Genomic DNA, 15,232 nt, shown 5'->3' on the forward strand with positions numbered 1-15,232 from the left:
TATCTTTTTCTCTCTCCTCTCTCCTTCCCTCTCTCCCATACCTGGCCAGCATGCTGTATAAATAATTAAGTGTTGGTTTCCTAGGTAACGGCTCCACAGAGAATTGACAACCTGAAGTCTGTTCTGCTGCGGATTCTGAGAGACGATGGGGGCGGCGAGGCAAGCGATTTTACTACACAGGCCAGGCCTGACCTCGTTACCTGCCTGCCTGAGATCTGAGCACAGAGCCAAGCTGGGGCAGGACTCCTTCGTCTTGGATTGCGATCTGCACAATACACAGAATCACTGCACACCACGGAATCACTGCACAACACCACAGAATCACTGCACAACACCACAGAATCACTGCACAACACAGAATCACTGCACAACACCACAGAATCACTGCACAACACAGAATCACTGCACACCACGGAATCACTGCACAACACCACAGAATCACTGCACACCACGGAATCACTGCACAACACCACAGAATCACTGCACACCACGGAATCACTGCACAACACCACAGAATCACTGCACACCACAGAATCACTGCACAACACCACAGAATCACTGCACACCACGGAATCACTGCACAACACCACAGAATCACTGCACACCACAGAATCACTGCACAACACCACAGAATCACTGCACACCACAGAATCACTGCACACCACCACAGAATCACTGCACACCACCACAGAATCACTGCACACCACCACAGAATCACGGCACATCACACCGCAGAATCACTGCACAACACACCACAGAATCACTGCACAACACAGAATCACTGCACACCACGGAATCACTGCACAACACCACAGAATCACTGCACACCACAGAATCACTGCACACCACAGAATCACTGCACACCACCACAGAATCACTGCACACCACGGAATCACTGCACAACACAGAATCACTGCACAACACCACAGAATCACTGCACAGAATCACTGCACACCACCACAGAATCACTGCACACCACAGAATCACTGCACAACACCACAGAATCACTGCACACCACAGAATCACTGCACAACACCACAGAATCACTGCACACCACCACAGAATCACTGCACACCACCACAGAATCACTGCACACCACAGAATCACTGCACACCACCACAGAATCACGGCACATCACACCACAGAATCACTGCACACCACACCACAGAGTCACTGCACCACACCACAGAACCACTGCACCACACCACACCACAGAATCACTGCACAACACCACAGAATCACTGCACACCACCACAGAATCACTGCACACCACAGAATCACTGCGTCACACCACAGAATCACTGCACACCACACCACAGAGTCACTGCACCACACCACAGAACCACTGCACCACACCACACCACAGAATCACTGCACAACACCACAGAATCACTGCACACCACCACAGAATCACTGCACACCACAGAATCACTGCGCAACACCACAGAATCACTGCACACCACAGAATCACTGCACACCACCACAGAATCACGGCACATCACACCGCAGAATCACTGCACACCACACCAGAGTCACTGCACCACACCACAGAATCACTGCACCACACCACACCACAGAATCACTGCACACCACACCACAGAATCACTGCACCACACCACAGAATCACCACACCATATCACAGAATCACTGCACCACACCACAGAATCACTGCACCACACCACACCACAGAATCACTGCACCACACCACACCACACACAACCTCACTGCACACCAGCACACAACTACACACAAACCAGGCCTGTATGCTGTGAATCACACAGTTCATAAATCAAATAAAAAGATACATTGAGAAGTATGAAATTAACCCTTTCACGCATTACATATATTTTTAAATAGTTTTGGACACATAATACATATATATATATTATTGAAATGTTCTCTATTTTTTTCCATTGCTTATCTGGGGGGGGGGGTGGCATAAAGCTCACATAAGGCTCTCATGTATTTTCTGTCTAGTCTATATTTATATCTATATAAAGAATAGAAGAGAGTTTTTTGTTTATCTGTCCCCCATATGAAGTCACCATGTATGAAAGGGTTAACTAAATATACATTTTAACCCTAAAAAAAATATATAAATAAAACATTATTTTAATAGGAAATGCCTTTTTATTTACAGGTTTATAAATTACATATAGGGTTGAACTCTTCCTTGGTCAATCTTGCATTTACAAACCCAGTTTTGTACAAAATATAACAACATTAAATAGATACTTGGAAAATTATGTACTTGGTTTAGTTTTTAGAATTTTTTTTTTTTGTAACATATATATATTATACAATAGATTTGATAACAAAACAACTGGCCTTATTTTTAAAAAAAAAACGTATTAGAAAGTTCAGTTAAAATGGATTATATCCCCTTCATCGCGATATTTTGTTTTAAGTTTTAGAAAGTTTAAAACAGTTTGTATGAACTCTGTGGGTTTTTAGAAGTTGCCCGGCCAAAAATTTGAAAAAAACCCATCTATGCATTATAAAATAGATACATAGATAGGAAATTTAGCATGGTGCAATTATACAGGCAGTGACTGAAGGGGATATATTCCAGATAAGTATCCTGCATACTCAGTATGAGTAAATACTCATGCAAATCTATAAATGCATGGAAATCTGCCTATTGTTTAGTACCAATCTGCCCTCTTGTGGGGAGAAGCGGGGACTGCACCAGGCTGCTGTTTGAGAAACAGAGTATTTCAGAACAGAAGTGAACGGATTTTCACAGAAAGCACAGACTAGCATGAAGTATAAATACAAGCACCTATCAGCACGATTATACAGACAGACAGGCAGGCAGGCAGACAGACAGACAGGCAGGCAGACAGACAGACAGACAGCTCCCCCAGTGGTGTGGAGGTCTCGTTACAGCGCCACGCAGGCGCAGTAGTGTTTGAGTCGCACGGGCAGGATCCCGCAGTTGATCTGGTGGAATTCCACGAGCTGAATGAGATCCGTGAAGAGAGTGAGGCCGTCATCCATCGTGTAGTAGAGCCTGCCCTCCTCTTCACACTGGAGAGGGGGAGGGAGAGGGGAGAGAGGAGAGGGAGATGGAGAGGGGATGGAGAGAGGGAGAGGACGAGAGGGGAGGGAGATGGGGAGAGGGAGGGGACGAGAGGGGAGGAGAGAGGGGGAGGGGGAGAGGGGATGGAGGGAGAGGATGAGAGGGGAGGAGAGAGGGAGATGGAGAGGGGAGGGAGAGGAGGAGAGGGGGAGGGATGGAGAGAGGGGAGAGGGGAAAGACAGTCTATTTTAATGTGTTTTTTTAAAAACCATCATGATAGGTATCTTTAAAAGCATTGACACGCAGAGACAGTTTTCCACAGAGAGACAGACAGACTTACACACACAGAAACAGACAAGCACAGACAGAAACAGACAAGCACAGACAGAGAGACAGACAGAAACAGACAAGCACAGACAGAGAGACAGACAGAAACAGACAAGCACAGACAGACAGATTCAAACACACACAGACAGACTCACAGATGGACTCATACAGGCACACTGACAGACAGACAGACTAATACACACACAGCACAGACTCATATACAGACAGACAGACAGGCAGGCAGGAGGGCAGACAGACAGGCAGGCAGGCAGACAGACCTGGATGATGAGGTAGTGTTTGGTTTTCCGCTGGTAGCACAGCGACAGGACGAAGCAGTTTGCATGCTGCTGGCTCTCTCGAATCAGGAACATCCTGCAGAGAGGAACAGAGAGGGGTGAGACGGAGAGGGGAGGGGGAGAGGAGGGGGAGAGGGGAGGGGGAGAGGGGAGAGGGGAGAGGAGGGGGAGAGGGGAGAGGGGAGGGGGAGAGGAGGGGGAGAGGGAGATGGGAGAGGAGGGGGGGAGCTGGTTGTGATATACGTGCTCCTCGTACCCGTCCACCTGGCCCTGCTCCTGAATGAGCTGCTGAGCTTCCTTCCGCGAGACTCCACCATGAAACCAGGCCTGCGTGCGATGAATCACTACAACACAACACAACATCACTGCACAACACAACACAACACAATACAATCCCATACACAACATCACTGCACAACACAACACACAAATACACAGAAACCAGGCCTGTGTGCAGTGAATCACTACAATGCAATATAACACCAATACACAACACAGAATCACTACACAAACCAGGCCTGTGCGCAGTGCCTTCCTGTCATCACACTGTCACACTGTCACACTTTCACTCTGTCACACTGTCACACTTTCACTCTGTCACACTGTCACACTTTCACTGTCACACTGTCACTCTGTCACACTGTCACTCTGTCACTCTGTCACACGGTCACATGGTCACACTGTCACACTGTCACACTGTCACTCTGTCACACTGTCACACTGTCACTCTGTCATACTGTCACACTGTCACTCTGTCACTCTGTCACTCTGTCACATGGTCACACTGTCACTCTGTCACACTGTCACACTGTCACACTGTCACTCTGTCATACTGTCACACTGTCACTCTGTCACTCTGTCACACTGTCACACTGTCACTTTGTCACACTGTCCTGTGAGACTCACCTGCGCTGAGGGAGTATTGGTAGGAGCTGGGCAGGCTGTACCGGTGACTAGTCTTCTTCTGCAAGTCAGAGAAACACAGAGAGAGGCATTGAGACACAAAGATACTGAGACAGAGAGATCCATAGAGAGAGAAACTGAGCGAGACAGAGAGAGAGAGAAACATACAGAGTCAAAGAGACAGAAAGCCCTCACCTCTCCCTCCCCCCTCTCTCTTACCCTCCATGCTTGACCCTCCTCCTGCTCCACGGTTCGTGCTTCTTTGGGGTTTTCGATCACTCGTCCCCCCTCCTTCCCAGAGAAATCCATCGCTACCAGGGCAGCCTCCGACGCACTCTGAGAGAGGGACCGGGGGGTGGGGGAGGGGAGAGTGGTGGGGAGAGGGGTGGGAGAGCGAGAGCGAGAGGGGTGGGAGAGGGGTGGGAGAGGGAGAGGGAGAGGGGTGGGAGAGGGAGAGCGAGAGGGGTGGGAGAGGGGTGGGAGAGGGAGAGCGAGAGGGGTGGGAGAGCGAGAGCGAGAGGGGTGGGAGAGGGGGTAGAGGGAGAGCGAGAGGAGTGGGAGAGGGGTGGGAGAGCGAGATGGGTGGGAGAGGGAGAGCGAGAGGGGTGGGAGGGGGGTGGGAGAGGGAGAGCGAGAGGGGTGGGAGAGCGAGAGCGAGGGGGGTGGGAGAGGGGTGGGAGAGGGGGTAGAAGGAGAGCGAGAGGAGTGGGAGAGGGGTGGGAGAGCGAGAGGGATGGGAGAGGGAGAGCGAGAGAGGTGGGAGAGGGGTGGGAGAGGGAGAGCGAGAGGAGTGGGAGAGGGGTGGGAGAGCGAGATGGGTGGGAGAGGGAGAGCGAGAGGGGTGGGAGGGGGGTGGGAGAGGGAGAGCGAGAGGGGTGGGAGAGCGAGAGCGAGAGGGGTGGGAGAGGGGTGGGAGAGGGGGTAGAAGGAGAGCGAGAGGAGTGGGAGAGGGGTGGGAGAGCGAGAGGGGTGGGAGAGGGGTGGGAGAGCGAGGGGGTGGGAGAGGGAGAGCGAGAGGGGTGGGAGAGGGAGAGCGAGAGGGGTGGGAGAGGGGTGGGAGAGGGAGAGCGAGAGGGGTGGGAGAGCGAGAGCGAGAGGGGTGGGAGAGGGGGTAGAGGGAGAGCGAGAGGAGTGGGAGAGGGGTGGGAGAGCGAGATGGGTGGGAGAGGGAGAGCGAGAGGGGTGGGAGGGGGGTGGGAGAGGGAGAGCGAGAGGGGTGGGAGAGGGGTGGGAGAGGGAGAGTGAGAGGGGTGGGAGAGGGGTGGGAGAGGGAGAGAGGATTGAATGGATAGTTAGTATACAGCTATCTTGGCCACAAACACTGTCAGTGATCTAGAGTCATGGAGTGGAATCCAGTGGCGGATTCGGCAGATTTGGGGGTCTCACCTTGCCTGGGGGGAGCCGGCCTCTGTCCTGATTCTTCGTCGACAAGGAGAGCTGGTAATTACACCGCAGCTGCTGCCCAAACTGCAACACAATAACAACATCAACCCTGTCAAAACACGCAGGAATATGAAATAGCCACAGGTGTATAAAACAGGTGTTCACGGGTGTTAGAGAGAGTTAGTGGAATTAATGCTGGTGACAGAGGTTGAGGTCTGTGCGGCGTGTTCTGTGTTGCATGTTCCGTGTTGCGTGTTCCGTGTTTGTTTACATTTCGTGAGTTTTTGTAAAACCTTTTGTTTATACCGTGTTAGTTTTGTTTATTTTGTTCATTAAAACTGCGCATTGGCCCATTTCACTTGCAGCTTTCTGTGTCTGAGTCTGTCCGTGCCAGTACTACCTGGGCTACGACGCTACCACGACACAACAATACAATATCACTGCACAACACAACACATCATCCTGCTGCCCCGCCTGGCTCTCACCTTGAACAGTCGGAAGGCTGTGATCCAGCAGGCTCTCGTTCTCTCATCCTCGGCACACAGCAGCTTCAGGTCCCGTGCGCAAAAACGCTTCCGACAGGGCTGAGAAAACACAACCAGACACACACACAGAGTCAACACAACTGAGATACACACACAGAGTCAACACAACTGAGATAAACAGAGAAACACAACCAGACACACACAGAGTCAACACAACTGAGATACACACACAGAGAAACACAACCAGACACACACAGAGTCAACACAACTGAGATACACAGAGAAACACAACCAGACACACACAGAGTCAACACAACTGAGATAAACAGAGAAACACAACCAGACACACACAGAGTCAACACAGCTGAGATACACAGAGAAACACAACCAGACACACACAGAGTCAACACAACTGAGATAAACAGAGAAACACAACCAGACACACACAGAGTCAACACAGCTGAGATACACAGAGAAACACAACCAGACACACACAGAGTCAACACAACTGAGATACACAGAGAAACACAACCAGACACACACACAGAGTCAACACAAGCAGACACAACTCAGATACACACACAGTCAACACAACACAACTCAAATACACAGAGAAAACACAATGTAGACACACAACTGAAACAACACGACTGAAATACACACAACTCTCAATACAATACAAATAAACACACAGAATCAACACAAACGATACAACACAAGCACACAACTGAAACGATGCAACAATGCATAGAGTCAACAAATACACACACAGTCAGCAAAAGACAGCACAATTGATACATCATTAAAATGATACAACACAACAAAAAAACACACACAGAGTCAACACAACTGCTCCACCCCACCCTGGTACCTTGATGCAGAATGTGAAGTCGCTGGGGGCCCCGTATAGCTTCCTGCTCTGAGACACACTGTAGATATTTAGCTCCTCCAGGTCAGCCACGTACTGCAGGTGCCGGGGCTCCTGGGAGACACACAGAGAGGGAGGGAGGGATTGTCAGGTGTGTGCAGGTGAGATTATAGGTGTGTGTGTTCACCTGTGAGCACAGATGTATAAATATGCAGGTGTTGTGTAGGTGTTTGATGTTCAGGTGTGCTGTCTGCGTTAGATGTGCAGGTGTATGTAGGTGCTTTAACATAGAGGCGAGTCCAGGTGTTAGATGTTCAGGTGTTCTGTGGGTGTTAGATGCACAGGTGTGTGTACAGGTGTGTGTGCAGGTGTGCTGTGGGTGTTAGATATGCAGGTATGTGTACAGGTGTGTGCAGGTGTGAGGTGGGTGTCAGATGTTCAGGTGTGTGCTGTGGGTGGTTAGATGTGCAGGTGTGTGCAGGTGTGTGTACAGGTGTGTGCATGTGTACGGTGGGTGTTAGATGTTCAGGTGTGCTGTGGGTGTTAGATGTTCAGGTGTGTACAGGTGTGTGTGCAGGTGTGTGAAGGTGTGCGGTGGGTGTTAGATGTGCAGGTGTGTGCAGGTGTGCAGTGGGTGTTAGATGTGCAGGTGTGTGCAGGTGTGTGCAGGTGTGCAGTGGGTGTTAGATGTTCAGGTGTGTGCAGTGGGTGTTAGATGTGCAGGTGTGTGCAGGTGTGTGCAGGTGTGCAGTGGGTGTTAGATGTGCAGGTGTGTGCAGGTGTGTGCAGGTGTGAGGTGGGTGTTAGATGTTCAGGTGTGTGCAGTGGGTGTTAGATGTGCAGGTGTGTGCAGGTGTGTGCAGGTGTGCGGTGGGTGTTAGATGTGCAGGTGTGTGCAGGTGTGCAGTGGGTGTTAGATGTGCAGGTGTGTGCAGGTGTGTGCAGGTGTGCGGTGGGTGTTAGATGTGCAGGTGTGTGCAGGTGTGTGCAGGTGTGAGGTGGGTGTTAGATGTTCAGGTGTGTACAGGTGTGTGTGCAGGTGTGTGAAGGTGTGCGGTGGGTGTTAGATGTGCAGGTGTGTGCAGGTGTGCAGTGGGTGTTAGATGTGCAGGTGTGTGCAGGTGTGTGCAGGTGTGCGGTGGGTGTCAGATGTTCAGGTGTGTGCAGGTGTGTGCAGGTGTGTTCAGGTGTGCGGTGGGTGTCAGATGTTCAGGTGTGTGCAGGTGTGTGCAGGTGTGCGGTGGGTGTCAGATGTTCAGGTGTGTGCTGTGGGTGGTTAGATGTGCAGGTATGTGCAGGTGTGTGCAGGTGTGAGGTGGGTGTTAGATGTTCAGGTGTGTGCTGTGGGTGGTTAGATGTGCAGGTTTGTGCAGGTGTGTGCAGGTGTGTGCAGGTGTGAGGTGGGTGTCAGATGTTCAGGTGTGTGCTGTGGGTGGTTAGATGTGCAGGTGTGTGCAGGTGTGTGCAGGTGTGAGGTGGGTGTTAGATGTTCAGGTGTGTGCTGTGGGTGGTTAAATGTGCTGTGGCTGGGGGCGGAGGCTGACCTTGGAGCTGCCCTTGTTGGAGTGGTAGAGCCCCGACTTCCTGAGGAAGAAGCAGCTTCTCTTCCAGCCCTTCTTGCCCGTCTCCCGCACTTGTAGGGAGCCCTGGATCTCCGGGCAGCTGCCCGACAGCAGCAGGTTCTGAGAGACAGAGAGCGGGGCCAAACTATTAACAATAGGACAACCAGCATACAGCCCAGTACAACCATCACAACACAGAGAGAGTGAGAGCTGAGCCAAACCATTAACATCAGTACAACCATCATACAGCCCAGTACAACCATCACAACACAGGACAAAACCAGCTCAACCACCATACAGTCCAGTATAATCCAGTTCAGCAGGTTCTGAGGATGAGTTCTGATGATGTTACACCCCTCCCCCCTCTCACCTGGATGAGTTCTGATGATGTCATGCCCTTGTTGATGTCCAGACAGTCTGAGATCATGTGCTCTGGGAAAAAGTGCTGGAAAAAAGTGGAGAGTGAGAGAGTGAGATAGTGTAAAGGTGTGTACAGGTCTGTGTTCAGGTGAGTGTGTACAGGTGTGTACAGGTCTGTGTTCAGGTGAGTGTGTACTAGAGTGTGTGTGTGTGTGAAGCTGTTTTCAGTGTGTTTTCGGTGTGTTCAGTGTGTGAGAGACTGTGCAGTGACGCTGGCAGGCTGGCAGTACCATGGGCTTCTTGAAGAACTCATACTTGGCGTAGTTCTTGCGGAACAGGAACCTGCTGTCGCCCTCTAGTGGCCAGGTGGCCTGGATCTCCAGAACGATCTCGTGGTCCTCCAGACAGCGCTCTGAGAGAGTGGGGGAGAGAGACGGAAATCAGCAGTCTTACATCAATATAACTTTGTGCTCCAGTAATATAATAATATTATCTTTTAGACTCAGATTGCAGTTTTTCTCTGTGAACACATTTATATGTTGTTCAGTCCTCTCCCAGTCTCCTCCCAGTCTCCTCCCAATTCCCCCTCCACTCCCCTTCCCATTCCCTCCACTGCCTCCCAGTACCTCCCAATCCCTCCCATTCCCCTCCCAGTCTCTCCTAGTCTTCCCAGTACCTAGCCCCAGGTGGGGGTGTATCTCCACCAGTGCCCATGTCTCCTGGTCTCTGCTCTGGGTGCGCTGCACCAGCAGGCTGCACACGTCCCTCGCTGTGGCCCCCTCAGGAACCCCCAGAGATCGCGAGCGCCCGTCCTCAATGCAGACCTTTACCAGCTGTGGGGGAAGAGGGGGCGAACGGGGGGGAGGGGGGGAGGGTCGACGAGGCGTTAAGGTTTGATCTAGCTGTAGATACATTCTTACAAACTTAACAAGCTTTGAGAGAGGAGAGGGGGGGTGAGGATGGCGAGAGGATGGAGAGGGGGTGAGGATGGAGAGAGTAGGGAGAGGGAGAGGGGGTGAGGAGGGAGGGAGGAGGGAGAGGGAGAGGGGGTGAGGAGGGAGAGAGGAGGGAGAGGGGGTGAGGAGGGAGAGAGGAGGGAGAAGGAGAGGGGGTGAGGATGGAGAGGGCAGAGAGAGGGGATGAGGAGGGAGAGGAAGAGGGGGTGAGGAGGGAGAGAGGAGGGAGAGGGAGAGGGGTGAGGAGGGAGAGAGGAGGGAGAGGGAGAGGGGTGAGGAGGGAGAGAGGAGGGAGAGGGGGTGAGGAGGGAGAGAGGAGGGAGAAGGAGAGGGGGTGAGGATGGAGAGGGCAGAGAGAGGGGATGAGGAGGGAGAGGAAGAGGGGGTGAGGAGGGAGAGAGGAGGGAGAGGGAGAGGGGTGAGGAGGGAGAGAGGAGGGAGAGGGAGAGGGGTGAGGAGGGAGAGAGGAGGGAGAGAGGGGATGAGGAGGGAGAGGGAGAGGGGGTGAGGAGGGAGAGAGGAGGGAGAGGGGGTGAGGATGGAGAGAGGAGAGAGAGAGGGGATGAGGAGGGAAAGGGAATGGGGGAGAAGGGACAGGGATAGGGGGGTAGTTATTACTTATTAATCAATCTGTATTTTAATTAATATAAACAGCTCTGGCCATTGGATTTAACATGATTGAACTGAACTCAATAGAATGAGAGGACAAGTTGGGGACAAGACAGGAGACAGATACACAGACAGAGACACACAGACAGAGTGGACACTTTCACTGGAGGGACAGCACAGGCAGACTTGAAAGGCTGTGAATTTTGTACAGTGAAGAATAAAATGTGTCTGTTTGTGTGCCTCTGATTCGATCTCTCCATTGTTACACTGGTAACAGAGTCCATTGAACTCCTCCCTCCCTCCCTCCGTCTCTCTCCGTCTGCTCCTCCCTCTCTCTCCCTCCCTCCCTCCCTCTCTCTCTCTCTTTCTCCCCCCTCTCTCTCCCCCTCCCTTTCCCGCTCTCTCTGTCTTTCTTCCTCTCCCCCTTCCTTTGTCCCTCCCTCTCTCTCTTTCTCCCCTCTCTCCCCCTCCCTTTCCAACTCTCTCTGTCTTTCTTCCTCTCCCTCCCTCTCTGGCACCCTTGTTGTTTTTTTTAACTGCACAGTATCACTGTTGCCGTGGCTACAGCGAGGCATGACTCACACACCCCCACGCACCTGAGGCAGGTACACAGGTATGACCTCACAGCCTGCTGAATCACAGATACCTGGCAGACAGGTGTGTCACATGAGAGACAGAAAGAAAGACGTCAAAACAAAACTAACTGAGTCAAGCAGACAAACGTTTGGGCTGTAGTGCCTTCATCAGCCTCAAACTCTTTGAAGCTTCCTTGTCTTTGACTGCTAACTGCTCTGGGGCTTATATCCACCATCCACACACCCACTGCAACCCAGCCTTGAACCCAGGGCCAGAGCAGGGCCAGACAGGGCCACATAGGGCCACACTGGGCACACAGAGCCAAGCAGGACTAGGCAGAGTACTGGAAAAGATTACCAGCACTGTTTACCGCTAGCTTTACCAAAATAAAAAACGTATCTGATTGCTCTAACACCCAGACTTTCTTATGTAACGCAATCTGACTGCCTGCGGTGAAGCAGAACTCCTGTCTTTTAGAGCCAAACTTCTTCCTCTCTGTGTGTGTATGTACGTGTGTTTCAGTGTGTCAGTGTGTGTCAGCGCCTCTGTGTGAGTGTGTGTCTCAGTATGAGTGTGTGTGTCAGTGTGAGTGTGTATAAGTGAGTGTGTGCAGGAGTGAATGAGTGTGTGTCAGTGTGAGTGAGCGAGTGTGCGTGTGTATGTGTGTATTATGAGTGTGACTGTGTAAGAGTCTGTAAGTGTGTGTATATAGCCACACCTGTGAAGCACTTGACTCTAAACAAAGATCCCAAGAGGCTGTGTGGTCCAGTGGTTAAAGAAAAGGACTTGTAACCAGGAGGTCCCCGGTTCAAATCCCACCTCAGCCACTGACTCACTGTGTGTGACCCTGAGCAAGTCACTTAACCTCCTTGTGCTCCGTCTTTCGGGTGAGATGTAGTTGTAAGTGACTCTGCAGCTGATGCATAGTTCACACACCCTAGTCTCTGTAAATCGCCTTGGATAAAGGCGTCTGCTAAATAAACAAATAATAATAAATTAAAATGAATCTCTCTGCTGACTCTGCATTGGTTGGGCCCAGGAATGCAGGTCCCCACTTCCCCAAACCCAACCCCCTCAACTCCTTCCCCAAACCCACCCCACCGCCTTCCCCAAGTCCACTCCCACCTCCCTGAGCTCCTCCCCCATACCCACTCCCCCACCCTCCTCAACTCCCCCAGAGGGAGGGAGTGAAGCGGGGAGGGAGGTGAGCAGTGTTTCAGTCCTGTTCCTGTTGACTCACGTGTGTGCCGGGTGCAGGGGGTGTGCCTGTGCCCAGCGGGGAGCCAATCAGGATGGGAGAGTGAGCAGGGCTGCAGAGCTCAGGGAAGGGATTGGGTATCGAGTCTTGTTCCTTCAGCCTGATTGGAGAGAAATAGAAAATGTTCACGTTCAGACGTGGATCAAGCCGAGTGTTTTGTTCTATTTTTGTTGCGGATCTCTCCTGGTTCCTCTGAGTTCTGAGCGCTCGGTACCTGGAGTTCTGGATGCTCAGGGGCTGAGATCTCTTCACTGAGGGGGGGGCTGTGGGCAGGGGCGCCTGTCCGTCCGCCTGTCTGGGCTCTCGCTGCGGCCCCATCGCATCCATCGAGTTCTCTGAGGGGAGGAAGGGGTTAATCAGACTGGAAATAAGTCTCTCCAATTGCATAGCGGTTTGATCCATTCCAGGTTTTACTAAGAGTTTAGTAAGACACATACCTGAGCTTGTTACCTATGCACACTGTGGCTAAACAAGCTCATTGTAAAACCTGGAATGGGTGAAACTGGGATGCAGTGGGAGTTTTATTTCCATCCCTGCCAAAGCACCACCAAAGACATTGAGAGAGACTTCTAGAAACGTTTGTAGTGTCTGCAGAGCTTCTGAAAGTTTCACATGCACACTCAGACACACACATTCCTGTCAGCCTGTGTCAGTTATTTAAAGCACAATTGAGTGTCTCAGCTATTTAAAGCACAAAGGAACAGAACACAATGAAAACCAGTTTGCCTGCATGTGTCTCCTGTGTGTGTGTGTGTGTCTCTGTGTGTGTCTGTGTGTGTGTGTGTCTGTGTGTATGTGTGTGTGTGTGTGTGTGTGTGTGTGTGTGTGTGTGTGTGTGTGTGTGTGAGAATGTATGTCTGTGTTTGTATGTGCTTGTGTTTGTCTCAGTGTGTGTCTGTGTCTTTGTGTGTGCATCTTGCTGTGTGTGTTTGTGTCTGTGTGTATGTATGTGTGCATATGTGTACCAGTGTGTGAGATTATTATTATTATTACTAAAAACCTTACAGCACCAACATATATATATATACAATACAACGCTAAATACAATGTAATGATATTGAACTACTCTCCAACAGTCTACCTGAGAGTCGTTTGATATATATCCCCCCTGTGGACCCAGGGCCCTGAGGGGGTTGTGATGTGATTGTTGTTTTGACTCCCCTGTGGATAAGCCTGGCTGGATTAGCTGCCAAACCTCCCTCTGTCTTCTGTGAAAGATAAACGGTGACATCACCCAAAATACTCTGCCAAGATACCACTCAACAACACACAGACTGAACCAGGCCAGCCAGTCTAGTATAGAGAACTCAGTACTGTACTGGGGTTCTGAGAGCCAGCTAATTCAACAAGGTCTAGTATAGAGAACTCAGTGCTGTACTGGGGATCTGAGAGCCAGCTAATTCAATACAGTCTAGTGTAGAGAACTCAGTACTGTACTGGGGATCTGAGAGCCAGCTAATTCAATACAGTCTAGTATAGAGAACTCAGTGCTGTACTGGGGATCTGAGAGCCAGCTAATTCAATACAGTCTAGTATAGAGAACTCAGTGCTGTACTGGGGATCTGAGAGCCAGCTAATTCAATACAGTCTAGTATAGAGAACTCAGTGCTGTACTGGGGATCTGAGAGCCAGCTAATTCAATACAGTCTAGTATAGAGAACTCCGTGCTGTACTGTACTGCAGCTCAGAGGATTGACAACTTTAGACAAAGACACTCTCAGGTTTTCTGACAAAGCTACCCAGAGTGCGTTTCTCAAAAAAAAAAGGACAAAGCAAATCAGCCATCTATAAACACCAACCAGGGTTCACAAACAGAAAACAAGCAGACCCTCTCCCACACCCCTCACTCCCCCTCCCCCTCCCCCTCCCCCTCCCCCTCCCCTCGACGGATAAGCAACCCTGCACTGAATTTCATTTCGTCTAATCAGAGACCTACCTGTGCGAGCTGCGATGGAGACTGCTTCCTTATGAGGATCCTGAACGAGGATTTCCTGTTTCCTTGTTCTCTACCCTGCCCTCCTCCTTCTCTCTCTCTCTCTCTCCTTCCTTCCCTCCCTCTCTGCCTTCCTGCCTACCTGTCTACCTGCCGGTCTTCTGATTTGCATGGCCCCGCCCCACTGACATCATCCCCTCTCCCCACGCTGTTAATCTTTACAGAGGGATAGAGAGATAGTATCAGCAATGTGTGCACAGTGTAATACCCCATTGGAAGTGAGAAGAAGAGGCCTTTCAATGGGCAGTTCCTATTAGGACATCTTCAGACATCAAAACTCAAGTCTGCTGCCATGGAGCCCTGTTCTTAGTTCCCCACTACCTCCTCCGACTTTTGCCAAGCATCACTGCTGTTTTGTATTCAGTATATTTCATTTGGTATCAAGTGTCAGTCAAATTCTGTATCAGGTATCATTCATATCCCTCCCTCTCTCCCTCCCTCCCTTCCTCTCTCTCTCTCTCCTGCTCTACCTGTTTTTCCAGGCTGGTATTAGAGCATGCTTGGCTGCTCTCCTGTCCTGACTCTTGCAAATAATTCACTCCTCTTAATTATAGAGGAGTGTCAGCCAGCTGGCTGAGAGACAGGGAGATAGGAAGACAGGGACACAGGGAGACAGAGAGAGAGATACGGTAAA

General features: G+C 50.9%; 1 protein-coding gene across 3 annotated transcripts; it reads right to left on the minus strand.

Moving 5' to 3' along the window:
- Positions 1-2,091: 2,091 nt before the first annotated feature.
- On the minus strand, positions 2,092-14,669 carry grb7 (growth factor receptor bound protein 7). 3 transcript variants are annotated; one of them, XM_059003259.1, is made up of 16 exons: positions 14,542-14,656; positions 13,687-13,810; positions 12,820-12,940; positions 12,588-12,705; positions 9,883-10,039; positions 9,497-9,618; positions 9,217-9,291; positions 8,829-8,966; positions 7,288-7,398; positions 6,417-6,515; positions 5,935-6,015; positions 4,768-4,884; positions 4,552-4,609; positions 3,902-3,989; positions 3,628-3,721; positions 2,092-3,030 (listed from the first exon to the last, which is right to left on the minus strand). In XM_059003259.1, the coding sequence occupies exons 3-16, from the start codon at positions 12,930-12,932 to the stop codon at positions 2,884-2,886; spliced, it is 1,518 nt and encodes a 505-aa protein (XP_058859242.1). In that variant the 5' UTR covers positions 12,933-12,940; positions 13,687-13,810; positions 14,542-14,656; the 3' UTR covers positions 2,092-2,883. The 3 variants fall into 3 exon arrangements, with proteins under 3 accessions (XP_058859242.1, XP_058859240.1, XP_058859241.1); XM_059003257.1 differs by having other exon boundaries at positions 13,687-13,813; XM_059003258.1 differs by lacking the exon at positions 13,687-13,810 and having other exon boundaries at positions 14,542-14,669.
- Positions 14,670-15,232: the final 563 nt, after the last annotated feature.

The sequence above is a fragment of the Acipenser ruthenus genome, chromosome 28, assembly GCF_902713425.1.
Source record: "Acipenser ruthenus chromosome 28, fAciRut3.2 maternal haplotype, whole genome shotgun sequence".
NCBI lineage: Eukaryota > Metazoa > Chordata > Actinopteri > Acipenseriformes > Acipenseridae > Acipenser > Acipenser ruthenus.

Excerpts from the sequence above, each read along its gene's own strand:
- grb7 (XM_059003258.1), bottom strand. The coding sequence starts at position 12,932 with ATGGATGCGATGGGGCCGCAGCGAGAGCCCAGACAGGCGGACGGACAG. Across the intron at positions 8,967-9,216 it reads CATCATCAGAACTCATCCAG|AACCTGCTGCTGTCGGGCAG; the intron begins GTGAGAGGGGGG and ends TCTGTCTCTCAG. Across the intron at positions 3,722-3,901 it reads GAGCAGGGCCAGGTGGACGG|GATGTTCCTGATTCGAGAGA; the intron begins GTACGAGGAGCA and ends TCCTCTCTGCAG.